This window comes from Wickerhamomyces anomalus (genome assembly GCF_001661255.1).
Source record: "Wickerhamomyces anomalus NRRL Y-366-8 unplaced genomic scaffold WICANscaffold_4, whole genome shotgun sequence".
NCBI lineage: Eukaryota > Fungi > Ascomycota > Saccharomycetes > Phaffomycetales > Wickerhamomycetaceae > Hansenula > Hansenula anomala.
In genome coordinates, this window is record NW_017567113.1 from 1,841,804 (window position 1) to 1,867,138 (window position 25,335).

Genomic DNA, 25,335 nt, shown 5'->3' on the forward strand with positions numbered 1-25,335 from the left:
AATATAGTGTTGATCTGTATACTCCTTGGCTGTGAAAAAATCTTGAAGTTCTGATATAAAACTATCAAATGAAGATATGGTATTTGGATCAATCAACACTTCCTCGCTTGGTACTTTTCCCGAGTCAACTTGAATAGCTTTCAATATCCTCTGTAGCAAAATCTTGAATGAGATACATTCGTCACACTGAATCCAGGAGTGTTTGATCTTGTGAAAGTCTAGGTAACTTTTGACAGTGTAAGATTTTCCTGAAGATTCATTTCCATAGACTAGTATTGAATTGACCGACAGTGACGATTCTTTTTGTGCAAAAGCTGAAAGAAGATCCAGCTGCTCGTCTCTTTCCTTGATGGATTGCTTTATTGACATTTACTGGGGATGATGGATGAACTTTTATGCTGTTATGATCTGGTTTGCAATCATTTGATCTATCTACGCTTTGAAAAATTCAAGTATAAAACCAATTCGCGAAAAAATAAATTGCTACGTGCCACAACATTATAAACCATAAACTTCGTTAATGCTAATTATACTATTGTTACAAGTTTAAAACCCTTCATTTCCTAGTGCGGCTTGTAGCCGGTCAATGTTTTTATTCAATTCATCAAGATTTTCATTCAATGGTGGTAATTCATCAAACTTTCTTTGTGCTTTACAATTGGCAATCATATCTTCAACCAAGAATTTTTGTTCATTCAACACCATTAGTTCCTCTCTATTTTGTTTGATCCCTTGCACTTCTTCTCTACTAAGCACTTTATGTTGTTCCTTCTGTTTGAGTTCTTGTTGTTTGAGTATCTTTGGCAGTGACTTCAATGGTAACATGTTCTTTTGGATAAAGGAAGCGGATTCCGTTTGAATAGCTAATTGAATACGACTTTCACTTTCAGTGGAGCATTCCAACGTAACAATTTCCTTTGTTAATTTATCGAACATTGCAAATGTATCCATTAGTCTTTTTCTAAGTTTGGAAGCATCAGCGATTATTGACTTGGATCTCACAGCCTTATCATCTTGAAGCTTAATCAACATGTCCTGAAATCTGGGCATCAACGTTGTGATTGACTTTTTGACATTCTGTTGAATTTCAAACTTAGCCAATAACTTTGAAAAAGGTTTCCTCAAGTCTTTTTGAAAATTTCTTTTCAAAAATAGTACATTTTTGCAATTCCTGCAGAGTCTTAGTAGTGAATCATCATTGGTTTTTGGTAAATCTTGTAAAAGCTCTGTCAATATGTTGACTGGAATCTCTTTTGAGCACCCAGTAGTTTCACTACCACATACCACTCTTCCACATAAACGACAATGGTGTTTTCTAAGAGTGAAACTGAAATTTCGAAGACATAAGAAACAATTTAGCACCAGCTTTTCATCTTCCCATTGAACCAACTGTTGTTCAGCTTCCCTTTTCTTATTAATGATTCTATAGTTCAAAAAATTGCTATTGAAATCAGTTGAGCCAAACTCTTTATCAATCTGACTCAGTGTTTTTGTTAAATTTATTATTCTCTTTTCGAGTTTGTTTGCATATAATTGTTTCTCATCAATCCGACTTTGTCTCTTTTGTTTGAACTGTTCAGTCAAATTGTTCACCAGCCCATAATCGTTATACCCTGGCTTGTATTTGAAACAATCTTCGCAACATTTACACCAAACACCTTCAGCATAATAATCAGCATTATTATCAAGTTTAACTCTGAAATCAGAATGATCATGACAAAACAGTTTACCACATTTACGACAGTTGACTAACCCATTTTTGATGTTTAGATGTTTCTTGCAACCTTTGACAAAACAACGATCATATCCTGACGGTTTTTGCCAGTGCTTTCTAGTAACTGTGATTTCAGGAGTAACTGTATTCAGTGAAGACGATGAGCTTTCTCTTGAAGAACTGCTGAGACTGAAATTATTGTTATTGTTATCAAATATATCGAGTTTAACAAATTTTCGTGGAAGTGCAGTCTGGATTTTGGATTTCATTTCATTTGTTTTCCTTAGCCATGATTTCATTTCATCATTTGATGGTTCAATGGTGGATGTCTTTACTGGTTCACCAAATGCATCTTGAAATTTGTGCTCATCATCAAGATGACGGTTCAATTGTAATAAACTAATCATTTTCTCGTCACAAATGGGACATGTTATCTCGTCTAAATTCTCATCTGATGATTTAGCATCCGGTTGTGGAGATGTGAGATTTCTCTCTATAAATGGATCTGGGGAGCTTACACCATCTATAACATCTGCCTCTGACAAAAGAATATCTGGAGTATTTGCACCTCCATTTATAAATACTGGAGCTGGTGCCTTAACAGGGGTTATATGATCCTCAAGTGCTGGTGAATCACGTCTTTCAATTTTCAACGGTGATGGGGTTGGTGTATTGATAGACCCATTAGAGCTTTGTTTAGAGTGACTTGGAGATTTGGGTACACCTAGTATTCTCTTTGGGGCGGCTCCTAGAACTCTTCTTGTAGGTGCTTTTGTGATGGATGTGGTTGGATTATCAGAACTCATTCTTCATTCAAGCATATCTATTTGCCCCTAATGAATGGAATATATTGAATAGCGCTGGAATGGTTTGATATATGAGCCAAAGGCTGTTAAGTCGATTTCTGAAGCAGTCAAAGAATTGTATTTTTCGTTGAATAATGGATAAATCTTCGATCTAAATTGCCAGTCTCTATATTATCAAGTAGGTCAGATATTCTGGAGACTAATTCACGATTAAACCTATTTCAAAGTGAGCTAGACTTTCCCTTCAGCAAACTAATATGACACCAAAAAGTTAGCAGTTCCACAATTGACTAGGCCTAGAACAATCAGTTTGTCTTTTGTTAAAGCTGTTGAATGCCTTTGTTCAATCTCTTGTTAAGTATTTGGCTGTACTGAACACTTTGTTCGGTACTGGCTTGACCATTTTCTGTTTTTTTTTTTTTTCAAAACCGAAAACAAAAATTGAAACGATAAAAACATTGAATTTGTCCAATATTCAAAACTAGTAAAAGAGCTCGTTCAATTCCGCAGTTGATGGTTTTGTGAAAATGGATGAAGTGAGTTTGAAGCTAGCAAATACATTATTTGACCAGAATGACTAACTATTATGTGTCTAAAGGAGCGAAAGAACGAACTTTACAAGCTCAACTTGAGCGCCTGGAATGATGAGCTTGAAGATAGTCCAACAAACTTGGATACAAGTTTGAAGAAAAACAATGCCTTCATCAAGAAATTGAAAACTTCTATTAATAAGGATAACCAGGATTCAGTGTTGAAAGATATCAAGACATTATCATTAACCAAATATTTGTCTGAAATCATCATTTCATCTCAAGAGGGTTTATTGAAATGTACCAAGTCTGTTGATGTCCCTCCAGCCGTTGAAATAATCAGTGCTCTACATCAAAGATTCAACAAAGAGTTTACTCCTCAATTATTAGGATGGATGTTGTCCAATATTGGATCTCCAAAGGCTGAATTAGATGAAAAAGAAGAGAAAGAACGTATTTCAAAAGTTAAGACACTTATACGTTTACTAGTGGAGTTTGAATCTGTCGGTATCTTTGATTCATATAAATATGTTGATCCCCTTCCAACATTTTTAATTGCAAGAGCTCAGAAAAAAGAATCACTTACTTTAGCTATTTTGAAAGAATCTTTAAGTTATAAAATGAAGGTTGGTCTTACAGTTTCAATAGCAACATCATTTGTTAAAAGATTCCCAACGCTTGTTGAAACTAATGAAGAAATTAACTCAACTTTAAAATCATACTCTGAAGTTATTGTTCATAGAACTAAAGATCTACACAATTTCTTGAATAATTTGAAAAATAAGAGATATAAAGCTCAAATTAGAACTGGTAGAACAGTTGAAGAAATGGAGGTTGAAATTCAAAAGGCTACTGATATTTTTGATAGATTCAAAGCTGCAATCGAAGTATTGGTCCCAACGTTTGGTTTAACTGCACCATCATTTGAAGAAGAAGATAAAAAATCAAGTGCCGTGGAATCTGTTATTGTCAACAAAGATTCAGGTATTTGGTCTAATGATGAAGATCGTAGATTTTACCAAGTGTTCCCAGAAATCCCACAAGAATTGATTGATCAAGCCACCCAAGAATCTGATAGTACTAAAGGTAAAGAAATGAATGATTTTTTGGTTCAATTAGAAACTGCAAGTACTATAAAAGATATAGATGATGCTGCTTTAGAATTCTGGAAACAAGGATTGGTTAGTAAAGCTTCTAAAAACAGATTATTCAAGCAATTCACCATTAGTAAAGATATTGGAAGAGCTAAAGTTTATGCAAGGTTTTTGAAAACTTGTGAACCTCATTTAGATGATTTGAAAGATCAATTATTACAATATTTGGACCAAGGTTTCAGATCACAAATTTATCATAATGGTTTAAATTTTAAAAATATAATGTTCTTCTGTGAGATGATAAAGTTTGGTCTCATTCCAGAACATGTTGTTTTCCACAAGATCAGAAGTTTGATTTTGAATTTAACAACACCAAATAATATTGAGATTCTAAGTATTTTCTTTGAAATTAGTGGGAAATATTTGTTATCAGAACATGAAAAATTAATGGAGGAAATGCTAGAATTATTACAAGCAAAAAGGAAAAATGACAAATTAACAATCAATAACAAAATGGCCATTTCAAATTTGTTTTTAGTCCTAAGACCACCATCAATCAAATCTATTCAAAGTAAAAGCAAAACCTTGAAACCCCAACAAGCTTTTTTGAAAACTTTAATAAGAAGTGAATTAAAAGAATCAACTATTAAACAAATTTCCGTTATTATAAGGAATGCTGATTTTGATGATGTTGATAATTTGGAAACATTAAGATCGTTATTCACCAAACCAGAGAAGATAAATTATGAAAACATTCCTGCTTTATCTCACGTCTTGAGGAATCTAAGACCTGATTTCAAGATCTATGTTGTTGACACCATTTTGGAACAAATTATCAGAGGATTAGAGATCAATGATTATAGATACAATAGAATTAGAGTTGCTCATTGTAAATACATTTCAGAAATCCATGAAAGAAAAATTATAAGTATAGGGTTGATTCATGATTTATTATACAAGATTGTTACATTTGGTCATCAGTATAATAATCCAGCTCCAAATAGATATTGTGAATTAGATCCTCCAGATGATTATTTCAGAGTTCATATGGTTTGCACAATTTTACAAAATATTGAATTAAGGAAAAAAGATATTAGTGCAAAGATTACAATCTTTTTGAAATATTTTGATTATTATATTTATACTAAAGAGGCGCCATTACCAAAAGATTGTGAATTTAAAGTGGTTAATACTTTTGAACAAGTTAAATTTGAAAGAGCTGTTGATTTGAAACAAGCTGTTGAGAGAATGAATGAGATTATAAAAGCTAAAGGCGGTCCACAAGCTGATGAAGCTGAGGAGGATGAGGATGATGAAGAAGATGCTGATGATATTGAAGAATATGATGAAGATGAAGATGAACAAGTTGATGACCAATTGAATAGTGATGATTTGTTAAACCCTGAAACTGGTGCTACTGATGATGACGAGTCCACCCAATTAAGTTATGAGGCTTATGAACGTAAATTACAAGAGGAAGAAGAACGTAAGATTGAAGAAGCATTAGAAAGGGAATTCAAAAGAATGGTCTTCGAAAGTATGAATTCAACAAAGACAAGCAAGACTGTCTTGGAATTACCTCAAAATATTAAAGGTAACAAAGCTGAAGACTTGGTTGCTCAAGAGAAAATATCATCCAAACCAACAGGAGGCAAGATTCCATTCACATTAGTTACAAAGAATGGTAAATCTATTGCCACGAAAAATCTTGAGTTGCCAACAAATATCAAATTTGCTAGTAATGTCGTTGAAGAGGAAAGACGCAGAAAGAATCAAAAGGAACAAATTAACAAATATATCCTACAAGCTAAATTTGATGATGACGATTAGATCGTTGGTTTGCATTCACTATTGATCAACTTTGACAAAGACAACGGTAATGTCATCTTCTTTACCACCAGTGTAAAATTGTCCAGTTAATTTTGACAGCTCTTGGCTGAAAACAGATGGGAAATTTTCATCAACACTCAATTTGTTAACTTCTTTGACAAATGTCTTTGATATTGTTGAAAGATCTTTATCTTGATTATCCTTCAAGAATAATTCAATATCTTTAATATCAATGTTATCAATAACACCATCTGTAGCGAAAAGAACAATATCATTTTGCATAACTTTGAATTCGTATTCATCTGCATCCAATGGCTTATCCATTATAAATCTGTTATCTTGTTTTTCCAATAATTCTTTTGGAATTATAGCTAGTTGATATGGAGTATTGAATCCATGAGTTTGAACTTTTGTCTCTGCGATTAATTTATTTTCTCTAAAGATCCCACACCATGAATCACCTAAATTTGCCACTCTTAGTATTCCATCTGGTTGGAAAGCACCAAGGCATGCAGTTGTACCACCAACTTTTACAATTTGTTCCTTCTTTATGGTTTTAAAAGCTTCATCTAATAAATACTGTGGATATGAAGACCCATCTTGATCTTTGGCTTGTAAATAACCTTTTTCAATAGCTTTACATAATTCTCTCGATATAGCACTTGAGTCATATCCTAATTCAGCCCAGCCACCAACACCATCCGCAACACCAACGGCTACTTGATCTTGGGATCTTTGTGCAATAAAATAATTATCTTCACCAGTTGGGGAATCAACTTTTTTGAACTTGAAGAACTGATTCACAAACTTATTTTCATCTCTTTCCTTCGGCTGATAAGCGACTGCTATATTATATTTATAAGGGATGTCTGATCCGGTTGATGAAGGGTTTGCAGAGAAGGAGGAAGTTGAGAATCTTCTTGATGATGACTTGACAGATCTTGGTTTAAGATTTATGGCACCTGTACTAATGTAAGCTAAGATGATTCCTAATATAACTATGAAGATATACGCACTTCTTCTCAATGGACGACAAAACATGATTTTAGCAACTTCTTCGATGACTTTAATGGCTTCAATATTGGATTTAATACTGGACTCCTATTAAAAAAACCGTTATAAGCTCTTCGCAAGAAAAGCCACAAAAACATCCCAATCTGGAAATTCTCTGTTCTTGTGGGCGTTCCCCGGGTAAATCCTTGGATTTTTCAAATTTCCATCGAGAAGCGAATCAAAAGTTGCAAAAATCATGAATAAAGGAAAATAAGAATCAGATCAGCATATTGCAACTGAACGAAAAGATGTCTACTGTTAACGTATGTTGGACATTGTTAATTATGAATGAAGAATGGATCTACTTGATGGCTTTTTGGTGTGTCAAATTTGGTGGTCAATTGGCCTAGTTGGCCCCAGTATAACAAGAGTAGAACATCCTGAGTTCTTGATACGGACAATTGAATACTAACCAATTTATAGGTTTTTAGATACTCAGCTTTAGCTGCTGGTGTTTTCTACGGTGCTTATCACACTTACTCTTTGAAATCAGCTGCCACCAAGGCTGAAGAAGCTAGAGTTTATGCAAAGAAAGAAGCTTTAATTTTGGAAGCTAAAGAAAAATTTGCTGAATTGAAAAACAAATCTCAACCAAAAAAAGCTGAAGCTGTCACCTCTGCTCCAGCTTCTTCTTCTCCAGCTGAAATCAACTTGGATGATGATAAATTAGATTTCGCTAAAGTTATCTTGTCAGCTGTTGAAAACTTAGAAAAGGCTAAAAATTAAAAACTTTTAAAAGGGGAGAGAATGAGAGAAGAAAGCACTGTGTATTGAATATTCCAATGAACTTGATGTTCGTTAAATCCTTTTGAAAAAAGCATACATCACACATATATATACAAAAAAAAAGAGAAGAAACTGCGGAGTAAATGACTTTTATTAGATGTGTTTTTATTTCCTTGTTATATCATGATTCTATTAATATGTTACAACATAGTAGCTTTAAACGTTTATTTCATATATTTACAGGATTTTCCAATCATAATATTCTCTAATTTTGAGGAATTGGTGCACGAACTCTATGGTAAACAGTACCTTTTGGTAGACCGTATAATTCTCTAACATGTGGAACATTAGTATCCCAAGCACTTCTCCAAACATGTGCACCAATTGGTTGTAATTGATTTGCTTCAACATATGATCTAATATTGAAATCTCTTTCAGTAATCTTTTCACTAATTTCATTTGGTTGTCTGAAAACCCATGTAATAAATCTTTGTTTTGGAATGTTTTTCTCTGGAACAGGTGGTAAATAATCAATCAATTCTGTTATTGTTTGATCCTTTAATAATTTTTCAGGACTTATGAAATTTTCATTAAATGAAAGTTTAACATTTGTTAAACCCCATTGTAAATGAGTTTTAAAACTATCATTTTCCAAATCTGGAACATCTGGGTTAACTAATAAGATGGTATATAATTGTTTTGAAGGATCAACATTTTCAAATTCTTGGATTTTAATTGATGGTGGATAAGTTGTTGCATTTGATGATAATAAAGTACCTGGTTCAATCCATCTATTAATTGAAGTATGATTTAAAAATTTGACTGAGACTTCAGCTTTTGGATCCAAAGTTGGTAGAGTATCTGGAATACATCCTAATTGTTCTAATCTTTGCATTGTTAACATTTGACCATATTCTTCCCAATGTTTTTTTTTCAATTCTCTATAAACTGGTTGATTATAATCAATTAGTTTTGGGTTATTTTCCACTCTATCACTATATTGAAAATTATATTGAACTTCTGGATTATTGATTTCAGCTTGTACTAATTTTTTATTTTTTAAATCTTTTAATTCTTTAGATTCAGGGTTTTGGGCAATTTGTTGATCTATTTCTTCAATTTCTTTATAAGTTTCCTCAGCTTTAGCCTTCAAGACATCATAAGCAGCGTTGAAAGCTTCATTTATACCTAGTGGTGAAATGTATTTAGCTTTACCTCTTGATGATTTTAAAGAAGCTGGACCGTGACTTGAAACACCATTCAAAACAGTCTTTCTAATTGATGGATCATGAATGTTTAAACTTTCAGATTGTTGAGTTGGTTTGGCCCATGATTTATTACCACCTAATGGGATTTTGGATTCTGAAACAGTAGCCAATAGTCTTTTGGAAGACTTGAAAGCATTTGAGCGTAGCATCTTGAACTGTTGATATTCCAAAAAACTCACTCTTTCTTTATGTCTTTCATGGTTTTTCAGTTTAATTCGCTGAAAAAAATCTTTGGTCGAAAATAATTTTGAAAAGGGCCACGCCAAATTGGTTTTGGGGCAGCATTATCTGTCACTTTGTAAGGGTCAATAATTTAACTAGTATAGACTTTTGAATACAAATCTCGATTTCTACATCTAATAGATCGTTAAAAGCTGTTTAATTCTAATCTATAAAACTGAGATAGTCAGATATCAGTAAAAAATAAATCATTCAAAGACTGGGAATGGTGACCAGTCTGGTTTAACAAATCTTTGTTCACCTTCAGCTTTAACTAAATCACTGACTTTTTCAAAATCTTCATCTTTCAAATCGAAAACTTTAAAGTTTGCATCAATTCTTTCAGTGTTGACAGATTTTGGTAAAACGACATAACCTCTTTTCAAAGCCCAGTTGATTAATAATTGAGCAACTGAAACATCATAAGATTTGGCAACTTCTAATAAAGTTTTGTTGGTGAATAATGGCGAATCTAATGAACCTAGTGGAGAATAAGCTTCAGTAACAATACCTTTTGATTTAGCAAATTCAATTAATTCAGTTTGTGGTAATAATGGGTGAACTTCAATTTGGTTAGCAGCTGGAACAACTTTAGTAGTTGGAGCAGCTAATAATTCTTTCAAATTGTTAATTGAGAAATTTGAAACACCAACAGCTTTAGTTTTACCAGTTTCTGGTAATTTTTGAACTAACTCCCAAGTGTTTACAAAACTCCAACCATCAATGTCAATATCTCTACCACCATCTGGTTTTTCAGGAACTGTGAGGTAGTTACCATCTTTGATGTTGTCAGTTTTGAAAGCAACTGGCCAATGGATCAAGTATAAATCAACATAGTCCAAACCCAATTTCTTTAAAGATTCATCCAAGGCAGCTTCTGGGTTTCTATGGTAAGTACCCCATAATTTAGTAGTGACGAATAACTTTTCTCTTGGAACACCACTATCTCTGATAGCTTTACCAACTTCCTCTTCGTTTTTGTAAATAGCTGCACTATCAATGTGAACATAACCAGTTTCTTTAATGGCATGTAAGACAGCATCGTAAGCTTGGCCTTCAGTACTTCTCCAGGTACCCAAACTATAATGAAATTGTTAGATTGATTGTTCATAAGGGGGTTAAAGACCTAATTTAATACTCACCCTAATTGAGGGATCTTTGCACCTGTGTTTAAAGTGATTGTAGCTGTAGAGTTTTGCAATTCGACCATTGTGGTATTGTATTATACTATTCAATTGAATATTTATAGAGGTTGTTAGTTATTCCTCGACTTTTTCAGGATCAGTTGCTGAATTTATACCCAACGTATCATCAAGTTGAAAGCCGCTAAATATTCCATTTTCGGCGCAACAGTTCACCGATTCGTCATTTTTCTAGAAGCAATATTTAGTTTGAATTTTGGCACGTAATTGGTGCAAAGAATTATCAAATCAATGAGTTTGAATCCAATTGATGATTCAGAATATTTAGGCTCATCAAAAGCTTAAATATAGCAAATCGTTTTGGAACGTTTCTGGTGGCTTAAATAGCCTATATTGTAAACGGCCGGCAACTCAATTGTAAAACACATTCGCGAATCGCGAATGCATTTGGTCGAAACGCCAAACTTATAAACTTTCTTATTGATGGCGAAATCAACTACGTTCAAATAGGCGGATTATTTGGTGGATTTGAGGTTGAATAGGATGTCTTCTTGAATAATGACAGATGCTAAGCTCTCTCACTTAAAATTATCATTCCCAGAAGCTGATGAATCCTCTTTATTGGAGCTATTAATAAGCTGTGATGGTTCATTACCAACTGCTGAATCTATTCTTTTTGAATCGTTCCCTAACGCAAAGAGAAGAAAGATAAACAATCATTCCAAACAATCAAGTATCAAGAAGTTATTTGGTGCTGAAGATTCAGGAGTTGCTAAATCAAGTAACACAACAAATGTGAATAAACCAGTTTATTTATATTCAAAAGAAGATATAGAAACAACAGTTCCATATTCAACTATTCATTATGATTTTTTGCCTAAAGAATTAGCTGATAGCTTACTTGAAACATTAATCAAAGACAAAAAGGGGTTTCAACCGCAAGAGTTTTATCTATTTGGTAATAAATGTGTTTCAAATCATATGTCTAAAGTTTATGGATCAAGTACTAGTGATGAATTATACTATAATGGTAAAAAATACAAGTCAAGAGATAGATATTCAGATTCAATGAAAATGACACAATTATTGATTGAAGATCAAGTTAATAAAGAATTAAAAGAGCGACCAAGTTTACCATTCCAATCTGATATCCCATGGAGAGGTGATTTAGCAGTTTCAAATAGATTCAATTCAAAATCAAATAATCTTGATTGGCATTCTGACAGAATGACATACATTGGACCACATTGTGTTATTGCATCTTTTACAATAGGTGCTACACGAGATTTCAGAATTCGGAAACAATATAATGACCCAAATTCAAAATTTAATACAATGTATGCAATTCCATTACCACACAATACCTTATTTATCATGCATGCCGGCTTTCAAGAAGAATATAAACATTGTATTCCAGCTACAACTGAATTCACACCACATGAAATTTCAGGGACGATTCGAATGAATTTAACTTATAGACATTATTTACCAAAATTTCAAGAGAATTTACCAATGTGTTCAAGATGTGGGAATCAAATGGATTTAAGAAGAAGTTTCAAAGACCCCAAGACAAGAGGAAGATATATTTGGGTATGTACAGGAGGTTATCTGGGTAAAGAATGTAATGGGTTCCATTATGCTGATTTTACGAAAAAATGTTTGTATACAGATGATGTTGAAGAATGCTCAAGATGGATTTCAAGGGAAGATAAAGAAGCTCTACAATGTTTTAGAGAATCATTAATGAATAAATGACTGGCTTATCAAATGTAGTTTATGATCTTTTGGACATTCTATAAATCATCATAGCTGCAGATATAAAACCAATCAATTTCTCTATCCAACGGGGCACTTTCAATTTGAAAATCTCAATAGAGACGAAAAACAAATCATTTAAACTTCCAACTAGCTCTAAAGCACCACCAAGTATATCATTTTGTATATCTTGCAATTTTAATTCATATTTCTCAAGTATCAATTTAGCTAAAGGATTGTGCAATTGTTCCATCTCACAAAATTTAATCTCTTTCCAAACTTGTGTTTTCAAATTATACAACCTGATTAAATCTTTAATTATCTTTCTTATTGTGATTAATAAAGTTACGAACCAAACTTTACTTGCATTTGAACCAATCTTGGATAAAAACTTTGAATTTTGTCCAATACCAAATTTTGTAATCAAATAAACATTATCCATTAATGAAGTTATAGTCTCTAGTGAATTCACCAAGAAATCATTTTGTGAATCAGATTTGACCTTTTTCAAGTTTAATAATTGTCCCATGTACAATAATGATCTAACCATTCTTTGATTTGACCTTAGTATTGGACCTTGTTGCTGTGAGTAATATAGTTGAGAAGAATCGATTTCTATCAGATTTGAGCCATCTTTTTCTGGGAATTTTGATTGAATTGGTGTAGAGGTTGACATTATCAGTTCCTCGGATTCTATAGGTATGATCTTGTCATTCATGTTGCTCTAAAACTCTCTTATTCAAACTGATATGGTTGTTTTCTGGGGTGAAGAATTGAACTTTTGGTGTTTTGAGATTTTTTGGGGTCGCGAATTCGTTTGTTGTTTAGGGGACACACCATAATAAACAGCTACAAAATACAAAAATCATTTAACAATTCGTATTAAAACATTCAAGCATTTAATCCCAATTCTTTGGAAAATGCTTCATTATTTGGTTCTCTACCTAGCAACTCTTTTAAATTATCATTCTCCTCTTTAGAACCACCTCTAGCCAAGATAATATCTCTATATTCAACACCAACTTTAGTATCCATTGGGTTTGATTTGAATTTAGTATAATAAATATCAGCAGCAAAGACTTGAGACCATAAATAACCATAATAACCTGCTTGATAACCACCCATAATATGATTAAAAGAGTTGAAACCTTTAGTTTCCACGCCACCACTACTAACTAACGCAATTTTTTCTCTTGATTCATTCCAAAATTTAGCAATATCAGTATCTGGATTAATTGAATGTAAAGTCATATCAAATAAGCCGAAATGTAATTGTCTTAGGTTAAACAACCCACCATTAACATGTTTTGAACGGATTAAAGAATCAATTAATTCATCATCAATTTTGGCACCAGTTTCATAATGTGAAGATAATTCACGTAATTCATCTTTTGACCAAGTCCAATATTCCAACATTTGAGAAGGAGCCTCGACAAAATCCCATGAACAACCAGAAGGACCATGGAATTCTGCATATTCAGTTTTCCCAACTAAATCATGAATACCATGACCTAATTCATGGAAAAAAGTTGTAACTTCATCATGTTTTAATAATGATGGTTTATCCTTTGTTGGTTTGGAAAAATTACAAACTAATGCAGTTACTGGATATTGTCTTGAATCATCGGTTTTATTAAAACCTGGGATTAAACCGAAATTGGCAGCATGACCATATTAACCATCCCTTGGATGTAAATCAAAATATAACCAACCAACAAATTTTGGTGATGATTCACCATCATCTGTATTCCAAACTGCAAATTGTTTAACATCTTGATGCCAGACTGATTTTTCATCAATTGATTCAATAAATTTTAAATTCATCAATTTTTCAAAAATTTTCAACATTTTAGAAATTGTTGACTCCATTGGGAAATATTCTGCAATTTTTTGTTGATCAACTTTATATTGTTGTTCTAATAATAAAGTATCATAAAAACGATGATCCCAAACATAATATTGATCAGATTGCTCTAAACCTTTCTCTTTTAAATCTTTATTTTTCAAAGATAATAATTGTTCACGTTCTTTTAAAGCTAATGGAGTTAATTTTTTTTGTAAATCATCCAAGAATGATAAAACAGTTTCTGAATTCTTGGCCATTTTTTTCTCCAAGATATAATCAGCAAATGTTTTATAACCCAAAGTTTTAGCTAATTCAGTTCTTAATTTAACAGCTTCTTGTAATAAAGGTTCATTTTGTGGGACTTTATTTTGATCACCAACAAATGCTAATTTACGAGTATTTTCATTTTTAGCATATTTTAAAACAGGGAAAATATCTGGATATTTAAAAGTCATTTTCAATTTTTCCTCACCGGAATCATCAGTAATTTTTTCAAATTGATCAATAACATCTTTTGGAACACCATCTAATTCTTCCTTGGTAAATAATAAAAATTCTTGTTGTTCACCTAAATTTTTACCAAATTCTAAACTTAGATTTGATAATTTTTTTTGAATCTCTTTAATTTTTTCTCTTTGTTCCAATGGTAATGCTAACCCATTTCTTTTAAACCCATCATTAATCTCTTTAATATATTTTTTAGTTTCATCAGTTAATGAATCATAATTTTTAGTTTCATTGAATAACTTATTGAAAACTTTATACAAATCTTCTCTTGAACCTTGTTCAATACTAAAATCTCTGATTTTCTGTTCAGCTTCCGTGGAGGCATCTCTTAATTCTTTTGAAGCTGAAACATGTTGATAAAATGTCAAGATATTTGAAATACCAGCATTTTCATTATCAAATTCAGCAAATGGTTTGAAAGAATTTTCAATTGTTGGTTGATCAATTGCACCAATCTTGTCATGTAATTGTTTACCATTTGTGATATATGATTCGGTCTCTTTCAAAATTTGTTCTGGAGTATGGTTCCAAGAAGGTGGAGCTTGAGGTGGCACTAACATGATTGTAGAGTAGTAGGATTTGAACACTTTAGGGATAACTTGGTAGGCAATTGCAGATGTTATTAAGACTTTAGCAGCAGTAGAGTATCTCAATTGAGGAGCTATGAGCATTGACAATTGAATTGAATATGTTTTTTTCAATAGTTAATGACTTGTTCAAATTCAATTTCTTGAGCTATCTTAACGATCTAAAAACACGGCACAAGTGTGAGAACGCGTTCGCGAAAGTTGTGCAGGCCTATTTTTTTTTCAGGCGAATTAAAACACTTTGAATCGTCGAGGAGCGAATAGAGTCAGGAATATTGGAGAATATAGAATAAACACCATCATAAAGAAATGTGAGTGAGGAATGGATTATCCCAAGGGAGAATTGAGATACCGAAGATTACATGGCTTTTTTTCCACGTGTTTTTTGGTTAATTCTTTCCTGAGTTTATTAGATCAAAAGCTAACCTATCTATAGATGTCTGAAGTAAAACAACAACAGGTCGTTCCAACCCCTTCACAAAACATCTTGAATGATAAAGTATGTGACTCAGCTTTTCTCCTGGCTTTTTTAGATTCTAACTCTTTCTTTTAGTGGGATGTTGTCCTTTCAAACACAATTGTTAAAACTGGTTTAGGTTTTGGTGTTGGTGTTTTAGCATCAGTTCTTTTATTCAAACGTCGTGCCTTCCCTGTCTGGATGGGTGTTGGTTTCGGTCTAGGTAGAGGTTATGCTGAAGGTGATGCTATCTTTCGTTCAAATGCTGGCCTAAGAACAGTTAAAGCTTGAGAGAATTTTGCATAAACAATAATAAAAATAATAATATATATATATGGGTGGATATTCTTTTTAGATGGGTGTAGTACAAATAGTATTTAGATCATGAATTTCGTTATATTTATTATATATATATGCAAAGTATGCTAGGGTATGTGGAAAAAATAATAATGCAAAAATTGTCTTGATAGCAAATGAATTGAAAGCAAATCCCCCAAAGTCCAGTTCGGTGAGAAGTGAATGAAGAGTAGAAATGATATATCATATTGTCCATTCATCAATATTTGAACAATTTTGATTTTCTTGTTCAATCTTAATATTCTCATCGACTTTATCTAATATACTTAGGGCCATTGCATCTGCAAATTCTAAATTTTCTTGTTGTAATTGAAATTGGTTAATGGAAACCTCATTAGTTGGCGTTATTGGTTGTTGTACTAATGAAGCATTTGAAATATTTGAAGATTTTCTTCTGGTATTATTTAATGAGGAGATTGTTGTTGTTGAAATTGAAGAAGGTTGAGGTGATAGGATTTGTGAATTCAATTTTTCATTGATTAGTCCAGTGTTTAATGGATCTATTATTGAATCATGTCTATTTCTAAGCATGTTTGAATTTATTGGTGAAGTTGGATTTGATGAATTTTGTTGTTGTTGTAAAAATGAAAATTCCTTCTCTTGTAACGATGAAGTTTTCACTGGTGATGAATTTGATATACTCATTTGGTTTATTGATGTAGATGATGGTGATAATGGTTGAGTATTTGGATCAAGAGTTACTGGCGGCAATAACTTGTCATCAACTTGATTTGGTTCACTTTCTTCCACTTCAACGATATTATTCAGACTTGTGAATGATTTGGAAGTTCTCATTTCTTGACTTGGATTATTATCCACTTGTTTCTCAAAATCATCATATTTCATAGCTAATAGTTGATCTTCTTGTGATTCATTACAATTTGATTCATCATTTCCATTGGCGGTATTCTTGAATCTTGAGCTTAATTTGGACTTCACTTTGGTTAAAGACCTTGTTAAATCAGACATTATGGGATACTATGGCGGCTTGTGAGTTCTGTGTTGTATTATCTTATTCTTTGTAGCTTATAAACTTGATCTCTATATTGTTCATCAGCCTCTTTCTTGATTATAACTTGATTGAAATATTTCTGATCTGATAATGATTGATCTGATACTCAGTGATTCTGTAACAGATAACGTTAACAGTAAATTGTATTTGATATATGGAATACTAGACAGTCTAAAAGTGAATGGTTCATGGACAAGTTCTTCAAATCATTCACTTCACAACCTCTTCACCACCATCGTCTTTTAGTGCGTTGGGTCTTGTGAGTGAAGCAGGTTTTCCTCCGCGAAAATGGGCGCAAACTCTAAAATTTTTTATGTTCTTTTTCTGCAGCCGTGCGCATGACGAGAGTTGCCAGATCGGGAAGAATAACGTCTTTTTTCGCCACTCTTCACTGATAAATAGAGAGATTCAAAAGTAGAGAGAGATCTATAGAGAAGAAGAATCAAAGAGTATGATTCTATTGAAGTATATGACTTTGTAGGGTTAAAATATTGTATGGTTTTATTATGTTCTTCAATTTTTTATCTGAAACCAATTTATTCATACTGGACACTCGTAGTTACTGATGTACTCCTAATTACTTTCAAAAGCACAACCATGTAGCCATATCCAAGATTCAAGGTTCTAGATCTTCCTCCCACTGGGCTTCTTTTGCCTTCCCCCTGCCCAGAAGACCAAGCGGAGGCTCTCTGCCTGGAGCCCTCTTTGGGCAGGAAGTAAAAACGCCTTCTCCTTTCAACGCTAGGCAGACCCACAAAAAAAATCTCTCTCCAAACTTTCTGTCCACCAGAAACCTAAAGCAAAAGAAGCACCGGATATATGCCTATAGAGTTAACTTCAACACAACCCATCGTACCTACATTTCGGGCAATTAAATTACGAGAGAGAGAGAGGAAACATTCGATAATTTCTTTGGAAAGGATTTGTTCATGTTGACGCATAATAACTTTGCTACCTCATCCCTTCTTTTCTTCAATTTATTGGTCCAAAAGCAAAATTATTCAAATTGTCGTCACTGCAATTTGCCGTGGCGAAAAAAAATGGCATCTTTTTTTTTTCAACGTCTTTTTTTGGCGTTTTTGGCGTTGCTTTAAATAGCATTTTTTGCGGAAATTTGTGATTTTTGGTTATAATTTTTTGCGAAATTGATTGAATTTGAACAATTTGAAGATTTAAAGCCGATGGGAGAGAAAGAATCAAGAACATGAATAGCTTCAATTAACTAGTATAACTCTTGGTTAGAAGCTACTTGTTTATATCTTCTCCTTGCTCGCATGTTAACTATATCCTTGTTCCTCTAGATCAATTACATTTCCTGTTTAAGTAATATAATTAGATTGATTATGAGATCTTCAACAGTTGGTTGGCACAACCAGTTATCAAACAACTACAACTATTATTAAAGTTGATCCACTACAGTTCAACATGATTAGAACTATGGATATCTGAGGCCTTGTATCTCGTTAAAGGATAAGGTTCATACCAAGAGTATTAGCTAAAGATTTGTGATGAAAATTGATCAAGTATATAATGGGCACTTATATGCGAATATCTCTTTGTTCTGATTGTCTTTGATCAAGAAGTACCAGTATGAACTCCTGTCTTTGATCACTTGTTTATCATGTTTGACACCATATATACCAACTCCTTTGGACTGGTCACGTTATAATCAAAAGTATCACAAATCTACAAAGTTATAATGCATCTACACTCCAATTAAAATATTCTTTTGCCTTTCCATGTATTCATAACTTCATAACCATAATAATAAATATGTATCAATCCCAAGATGTATCAAACCTTTTCCCTTATATTCTATAAGCAATGATCCCAGACCATTTACTCAAAATGCCAACCACACTCATTATTCTCCACATGAGTATTTAACCAAACTTCAACATTTTCAAAAAATTTACCACATTTTTTACAATTCCCACCAACATCCATTCTATTTTTCTTTTTTGTACCTGGAGGATATTCAAAATGTAAAGCTTTTAAATGATTTTTATAAGTATCACACCTACTGAATATCCCAGTTGGATGACATGGAGTTTCTCTTAATTTCAACCCAGTTGTATTTGAATATAAAACTGAACTGAAAGGGCATTTGAAAGCACCTTGAGATGATCCAGTTTCTTTCCAATGACGTTTATTATGACGGAAGAGATCATTTGATCTCGCAAAACCTCGACCACAAATCTTGCACAAGTATGGTCTATTCTCTGGAGTTAGGTGAATTGATTTATGAGTTGATAAATTTGAAAAAAATAAATGACATTCGGGACATTGTTTCTTTTTACGTTGAGGTTTAATGATCTTGGATGTTGGTAATGATTGTGATCGACTTGAAGGTGGTGTTATTGATGGGGATATATAATTTGAGGAATTGTTAGTTGCAGGTGGTAATGTTGCTATTGAAGGTAATAATAAAGGTTGTTGAGGTATTGGGGTTTGTAAAGTATAATTTGAATGTAATTGTGGATCACTAACTGGAGGAGGTGAAGGTGATGTTGTTGAAGAGTTATTCTCAGTAGATGATGATGTAGTAGCTGTGAATTTATAATCCCATAATGAATTGTGATGATGAATATGAGGAGGATTGTATTGATTGATTGTTGGACTATTCAACTTGGGTAAAGGCAGTATTATAGTGGAACTGCTGTTGCTCAAGGGAGGTGAAGTAGTTGCAAACATTTTGTTATTGTTGTTCATCTGTTGCACCATTTTATCAACATCAACACCATCAACTTCTTCTTTAATCCTCCAGGACCCTTCACCGTATATATACCACCCACAACAACCTCATCCTCCATTCCCACACTCTGTCAACCTAAACATCCATCGGTAAACGGCTGAGTGAGCATGTGTATTTCACTCACTCAATCACACCATTAGCCTTGCTCTTTCTATCCTCTACTCGGTGTCACCACTCCGAGCATTTTAATTTCGCTCGGTTTCAATCAGCCGTAGCCTATGACAATTTAATTCCACAAATATCCATCACCAAATGGAAATAAGAACATGAATTCTATGGGGTAGATAGCCAGAGATCAGCTCAAATATAATGACAGTTGAGTAGAATAAACACCACTATTATCTACCACTTCTACGTTGAATCCCAACGTTGCCCAGCTCTTGATCCTCCCTTCTGGATGCTACGGATAATTAAAATCTGTCGTCAATACATGTCAACAAATGGCTGCTGTTTTTAAAACTCATCCGATCGAATCGAGTGAAAAAATTAAAAAGGGGGCCTCAGAGTGGCGGTACCGATAATTAGTATTATGTAATATATTATGTAATATATATAGTCACGTGACTATTATTTTTTATAAGTATAATCTCAATACATTAAAATACACATCTAAAAACTATTGATATGACTTTATCTTAGGGAATATTAAGAGGAATATGTATACTCACCCCTCTATTGATGCATCCTTCAATTCTTTTTAGATTTTGGTTTTTTATCAGATTTATAAGTCTTGATATAAAATGCAATAAATAACAACAAATAACTTGACAAGATTGCACATCCAGTACCTGCTGCAAATGGTGTACCAAAACAAGTACCATTGTTTGGAATGTAAATACCCCATTCTCTTGAGTATTTCTCAGCATAAAAAGTATAAGTTGAGAAATAAACAAATCCTAAATCCAAGACAAATTGTAAAATTTGAAAAGTGGTAATCCATTGTTTCCACCAAACTCTAATACCTCTTGAAGCCAAGAAATAATACCAATACATAACAACATGAACAGCCAAGTTTAATAAGATTGGAACCCAACTAACTGAAGTTGCACCACCTAATTGAATAAAACATAATAAAGCTGTAGCACCATGATGATAACTATGCAAAAAGATAATCTTCTTCTTTTTAACAACAAGGAAATAAGTATCAATAAATTCAACAAATTTAGTCAAATAATTCAAATAATAAATTGTAACTAATTTTTGATTCCATGAATTTGGTGAACAAATTGCATAAAAAATACCATGATTAATTAAAATTGGTGAAATTTGTTCAATTAATAACAACAATAAAGTTAATGAAGCTGTTGTTAAAAACAAATTATGCAATTGGAATAAAAATTGTAATTTTAATGGTGATAATTTTTTGAAAATCAATTGACCAATTGTAATTATAAAATAATAAATTAAAATTCCAATGAAAACTTCTTTATTACTACTCATAAATGTTTCATTTTCAATATATTGGAATTCTGATGGGATAAATTTACCAAATGTTAAATGGGAAACAAATTCATTGAAAACTGGCCATAATTTTAATCCAAATGGTGTTTCAATATTTGGAATTTCAACATTAATAAAATTTGGAGTATTTGAATTGATTAGATTTAAATAATATGGGGTTTTCTCTTGGATGGTTCCCAAGATTTGTTCCACTGCTGACATCTTGAAAGGAAAGTGAAGGTACAACGATCAAAGAACCAAAGGTTGAAAAAAAAAACAGGGTCTAAGAGATGAATAGGAGATTATAAATATTTGTTTTGATTTTTTTTTTTCTTTTCGTTCTCGAGGTTTTTTTTTTTTTGTTCATGAATTTGTTGAGGAAAAAAAAAATTTTTCGCGCATTTCATTTAAAATGTCAACAAAACTGCTTAAAAGATGGGCGATCTTTAAATGGGAAACTAGATTTGACATGATGGAAATGAATTGTGATTAGTGATATGATGAGATGTTTTCGATTGTGTTTGTCTAACAGTTAAGCCCTACTCAACAGTCATTTCGTTGAGTCTCTACTCGCAGGGCACCAAGACGTTAGTTTCAATTGGCTGGGGTTAATCGGCTTTCAGCTATTAGCTCCTCGGAACATTTGGAACCAATAAACTAAACGAGATTCCGATACAATATTAGTTCAAAAAAACAATCATATAAATTCATAATTATAATACTATATTCAATCAATAGAGATCTCTCATTTCTTTCCTTCGTCAACTTCTTTAATCTCACTTAATGCAGGACTCATACCAGATGATGATGACACATTAGATGATGAACTTGCATGTCCCACAGTATTTGTATCATTCACTGTAGTTGTCTTTTTATTTGTCTTATCCCAGAAATCTAAAGATGCAACAACATCATATCCACGTTCATCTTCATAAGCATATAAAATTTCTTGTGACCCTGTGTGTAATAATCTGATATTTTCACCAACTATAACTCTTAATAATTCACCAGTTTCAACATTACGAATCTCAATGAAATTTGGTTCAAATGCTAATAAATATGGATACCATAATGCAAATGCTTGAGGAATACCTTCCCAATTAATCATGAAATCTGATCTTGTTCTCCATCCATTTTTATTAATATAAAATGAAAAATCTGAATATGATAACAAAAAGTTGGAACTAATTCTATGAATTGCCAATGGTTTTAAACCTTCTTTATTAATAATAAAATCCAATGAAGTATCAGCTGGATCCAAGATAGCTTCATTCTTACCATCATTTAATGAAACAATTTCAAAACCTTTAGTACATCCAACAATTAATCTTGTTTTCAAAAATGATATAGAAACAGGTTCTGAATTAAAATGGAATTCTCTTGTTTCATTTTTAAATTTTTTCTTACTCATTTTTTTAGAAAATGGATCTGTTGGTTCGAAAACTCTGATTAAATCAGATTTAGCTGCAACAACTAAAATTTTACCACCACAAACACCAACTTTGAAAAAAGAGACATGTGACATTAATTCTTTACCAGTTTTCTTATCTTGAACTGTTAATAATTCTAATGGCCATGCATATAATTTCTTATCAGCTAATGCTAATAAAGTTTGATATTCTTCTAAAATCTCCAATTGTGTAACATTAACTTTTGAAATGATTCTAACTGGTTTAGAAACAACTCTTTGATTACCTCTTGTCTTAATCTCACTCATGAAGACTCCAGAATCAGTACCATATAATAATCTTCTACCACCATCACATGGGGCAAGACAATTAATTCTATTTGAAATATCAAAAAATCTTTCAGCTAATGGAGTTAAAGTGAAAATATCATTTTTTTCTCTAATCTTATTTTGTTGTTGTTCAATTATTGAAATTAATGAATCTTGTGCACTATTTGTTGCACCATATAATGTTAAATCATAACCTCTACGACCAATATAAGCAAATGAAATTGGAAATTTAGTATCACTTCTTGAAGGATGATTCAAAACATGAGCATAAGCACCAGCTTTTCTTGTATATGGTCTTAATGATGGCATTTCTTCACTTGCACTAATATATAATAATGGTAATGGGATAGGACGTTGATAAACTTTATGTTGTTCCCTTTTATTGATCACTTTAACACGAACAAATAATAATAAATGATCTAATAAATAAACTTGAATATCACCTTGATTATCTTTATCTTGATTTCTCTTCTTCAAAGGTGCAGTATATATGATTTTCCGTTGTTCTGAACCTAATTTCAAATCAACATATTCACCTGGTCTGAAAACTAATCTTTGTTTCAACAAAATTAATGCATGACGATCTTCAGCTTTACCAACTTTAACATTAATTCTTTCCAATAATTTCAAAATTAAATCTGAAGCTTTTGTTAAATCAGGTAAATCAATTGATTCTTCTTTAGTACATTTGATGATATCTTTCAACAACAAATTATATCTAACTGTACGGGTTGTTGCCTGTGATAAATATGAACTAATGTTTAATCTATTAGATTCTGGTAATCTTTCAGTTTCTTCAATAAATCTTGCGAATAATGGGTTTGCAGCTTTTTGTCTTTCTAATTCATATTTAGCAAAACATTGACCAGCATTATAAGAAACAAAAGGTTCAAAAAATGGAATAAATTCCAGGAAAATATCACCAATGTTTTGTACAACAGGTTTCAATTGTTGTCTTCTAATCAATGCATCTCTGAATCTAACAGCAACGTTTAAAATATCAATAACATTGAAAAAAACAGTTCTAATGAATTTTTCACGTTCATGAATTGGAATTATATTTGATTCTCTTAATGGTCTAATCCAATAATCTCTTAGATATTCCAAATTTCTCACAAATGTTCTTTCAGTAGCAATAACTTCATAAATCAATTCTTGTCTTTTAACTTCTTTCTTATCAAGACTTTCCAATAATTGTTTAGGAACAGTATGAGACCATAATTGTTTCTTTTCTTCTTCTTCATGTAATGATAAATGAGATTCATTTCTTTTCAACCCACCTTGAGGTTTCATATTCAATCTAGCTTGTTGTTCCAATCTTCTTGGACATGCAATACTATAACAAAGAGCCTCACGAGTACAAGTTGGGGAATAACATTCAGTCAACAAAGTGAAAACACCATTAACATTATGTTGTTGATCAGCATCTAAAGCTGGAGATCCAGGAGCTCCACTATTATTCCCAGTTGTATTTGGTTGTAATGTTGATTCACTTGAAACTGAACCATTTCTTTGAATGAATTCAGGAGTTGACATATGTTGTAAATTTTGGTTGGAAGCATTTGGAGAAGTTGTATTCAAGAAAACTTCATCAAATTGATAAATTTCACGATTTGAATCTCTTAAACGATGTTCATAAGTTACATCATGGAAGAATTTTTGAGCATCCAAGGCACGCCCCAATAATAATGCCAAATTTCTATCAGTGGTTCTAATGATATGAGATATAACATCAACTGCATCAGAACCTGTAAATGCATCTCTATATTCTAACCCATCCTTATTATATTGAGCCAAAATAATTGTTCTTTTAAATAAAGTAGCAACGCGTGATAATAAAGCTGGATAAACTTGTGGTGGTCTTGAAGATGTAGTCACTATAGTTCTTGAAGATAAACTTGTTTGACTTGAAATTCTTTGAGAGTTTAATGAAGCAGATGATGAAACTCTTCTAGCTTTTGCAATTGATGATAAACTTCTTGTTTTCAAACCAAGTCCCATTGAAGAAGATGATGATGAAGAGGAATTATTATTCATATCAAATTTTTGTGGGATTACACGACCACTTGCACTTTTCCTTGGAAATTCTTTTGAATGATGTTTGTTTGAATTATCAGAACTCATGAAATTTCTAATAGTTGAAGAATTTAGTGACATTGATCTTCCAGAGTTGAAATTATTATTAGTGCTATTAGAATTGTGATTATTATTATTAATTGGTCCATTATTAAAAGATGAGGAAGCATTGTTATTATTGAACTGAGGTGAGGTGGGCAACACTGGAGATGTCACTGTTCTTGAATTTCTAGTCAAAAGATTTATACCCTGTTGTAAGATAGGTGATCTGTTTGAATATTTAGACATTGTTGGAGATTGTTGATAACGTGAAGATATTGGAGCACTTGATGGGTCGGTAGTTGTGATGGGTTGCAAACGAGCAGCAGTAGCTCTATTCTGTTGTTGTTGATGTTGAGGTTCTCTATGACTTGGAACAATACC

The 25,335-nt window shown here is 32.4% G+C and overlaps 14 protein-coding genes across 14 annotated transcripts; 4 read left to right on the forward strand and 10 right to left on the reverse strand.

Moving 5' to 3' along the window:
• Positions 1–546: 546 nt before the first annotated feature.
• Positions 547–2,942, reverse strand: PEP7 (phosphatidylinositol-3-phosphate binding protein; the record flags this gene model as incomplete). Its single annotated transcript, XM_019182768.1, has 2 exons — positions 2,058–2,942; positions 547–1,883 (listed from the first exon to the last, which is right to left on the reverse strand). Exons 1-2 carry the CDS (start codon positions 2,518–2,520, stop codon positions 547–549), a joined length of 1,800 nt encoding a protein of 599 aa, XP_019038579.1. The 5' UTR covers positions 2,521–2,942.
• A 105-nt stretch (positions 2,943–3,047) lies between these two features.
• On the forward strand, positions 3,048–5,974 carry NMD2 (Nmd2p; the record flags this gene model as incomplete). The annotated part of the gene is made up of 2 exons (XM_019183626.1): positions 3,048–3,056; positions 3,119–5,974. 2 exons carry the CDS (start codon positions 3,048–3,050, stop codon positions 5,972–5,974), a joined length of 2,865 nt encoding a protein of 954 aa, XP_019038580.1.
• An 18-nt stretch (positions 5,975–5,992) lies between these two features.
• PTC7 (type 2C protein phosphatase PTC7) lies at positions 5,993–7,015 on the reverse strand (the record flags this gene model as incomplete). The annotated part of the gene is made up of 2 exons (XM_019185812.1): positions 5,993–6,936; positions 6,991–7,015. The coding sequence occupies 2 exons, from the start codon at positions 7,013–7,015 to the stop codon at positions 5,993–5,995; spliced, it is 969 nt and encodes a 322-aa protein (XP_019038581.1).
• Positions 7,016–7,275: 260 nt separating this feature from the next.
• TIM11 (F1F0 ATP synthase subunit e) lies at positions 7,276–7,753 on the forward strand (the record flags this gene model as incomplete). The annotated part of the gene is made up of 2 exons (XM_019184969.1): positions 7,276–7,290; positions 7,451–7,753. 2 exons carry the CDS (start codon positions 7,276–7,278, stop codon positions 7,751–7,753), a joined length of 318 nt encoding a protein of 105 aa, XP_019038582.1.
• A 265-nt stretch (positions 7,754–8,018) lies between these two features.
• Positions 8,019–9,170, reverse strand: MRPL35 (mitochondrial 54S ribosomal protein mL38; the record flags this gene model as incomplete). Its single annotated transcript, XM_019183627.1, has 1 exon — positions 8,019–9,170. One exon carries the CDS (start codon positions 9,168–9,170, stop codon positions 8,019–8,021), a length of 1,152 nt encoding a protein of 383 aa, XP_019038583.1.
• Positions 9,171–9,449: 279 nt separating this feature from the next.
• WICANDRAFT_84952 (uncharacterized protein) lies at positions 9,450–10,450 on the reverse strand (the record flags this gene model as incomplete). The annotated part of the gene is made up of 2 exons (XM_019185813.1): positions 9,450–10,320; positions 10,383–10,450. The coding sequence occupies 2 exons, from the start codon at positions 10,448–10,450 to the stop codon at positions 9,450–9,452; spliced, it is 939 nt and encodes a 312-aa protein (XP_019038584.1).
• Positions 10,451–10,940: 490 nt separating this feature from the next.
• WICANDRAFT_84953 (uncharacterized protein) lies at positions 10,941–12,137 on the forward strand (the record flags this gene model as incomplete). The annotated part of the gene is made up of 2 exons (XM_019185814.1): positions 10,941–11,115; positions 11,143–12,137. The coding sequence occupies 2 exons, from the start codon at positions 10,941–10,943 to the stop codon at positions 12,135–12,137; spliced, it is 1,170 nt and encodes a 389-aa protein (XP_019038585.1).
• Positions 12,138–12,156: 19 nt separating this feature from the next.
• WICANDRAFT_32790 (uncharacterized protein) lies at positions 12,157–12,666 on the reverse strand (the record flags this gene model as incomplete). Its single annotated transcript, XM_019182005.1, has 1 exon — positions 12,157–12,666. One exon carries the CDS (start codon positions 12,664–12,666, stop codon positions 12,157–12,159), a length of 510 nt encoding a protein of 169 aa, XP_019038586.1.
• Positions 12,667–13,028: 362 nt separating this feature from the next.
• On the reverse strand, positions 13,029–15,050 carry PRD1 (metalloendopeptidase; the record flags this gene model as incomplete). Its single annotated transcript, XM_019185815.1, has 2 exons — positions 13,029–13,777; positions 13,817–15,050. 2 exons carry the CDS (start codon positions 15,048–15,050, stop codon positions 13,029–13,031), a joined length of 1,983 nt encoding a protein of 660 aa, XP_019038587.1.
• Positions 15,051–15,513: 463 nt separating this feature from the next.
• On the forward strand, positions 15,514–15,825 carry MIC10 (Mic10p; the record flags this gene model as incomplete). The annotated part of the gene is made up of 2 exons (XM_019181858.1): positions 15,514–15,576; positions 15,631–15,825. 2 exons carry the CDS (start codon positions 15,514–15,516, stop codon positions 15,823–15,825), a joined length of 258 nt encoding a protein of 85 aa, XP_019038588.1.
• A 249-nt stretch (positions 15,826–16,074) lies between these two features.
• WICANDRAFT_79902 (uncharacterized protein) lies at positions 16,075–16,860 on the reverse strand (the record flags this gene model as incomplete). The annotated part of the gene is made up of 1 exon (XM_019184970.1): positions 16,075–16,860. The coding sequence occupies one exon, from the start codon at positions 16,858–16,860 to the stop codon at positions 16,075–16,077; it is 786 nt and encodes a 261-aa protein (XP_019038589.1).
• Positions 16,861–18,742: 1,882 nt separating this feature from the next.
• STP3 (Stp3p) lies at positions 18,743–19,627 on the reverse strand (the record flags this gene model as incomplete). Its single annotated transcript, XM_019184971.1, has 1 exon — positions 18,743–19,627. One exon carries the CDS (start codon positions 19,625–19,627, stop codon positions 18,743–18,745), a length of 885 nt encoding a protein of 294 aa, XP_019038590.1.
• Positions 19,628–20,366: 739 nt separating this feature from the next.
• On the reverse strand, positions 20,367–21,368 carry ELO3 (fatty acid elongase ELO3; the record flags this gene model as incomplete). The annotated part of the gene is made up of 1 exon (XM_019182584.1): positions 20,367–21,368. A coding segment is annotated over exon 1 (954 nt), but the record flags the coding sequence as incomplete, so codon positions are not given.
• A 94-nt stretch (positions 21,369–21,462) lies between these two features.
• Positions 21,463–24,837, reverse strand: ROM2 (Rho family guanine nucleotide exchange factor ROM2; the record flags this gene model as incomplete). Its single annotated transcript, XM_019182769.1, has 2 exons — positions 21,463–24,289; positions 24,371–24,837. The coding sequence occupies 2 exons, from the start codon at positions 24,835–24,837 to the stop codon at positions 21,844–21,846; spliced, it is 2,913 nt and encodes a 970-aa protein (XP_019038592.1). The 3' UTR covers positions 21,463–21,843.
• Between the last annotated feature and the right edge of the window lie 498 nt (positions 24,838–25,335).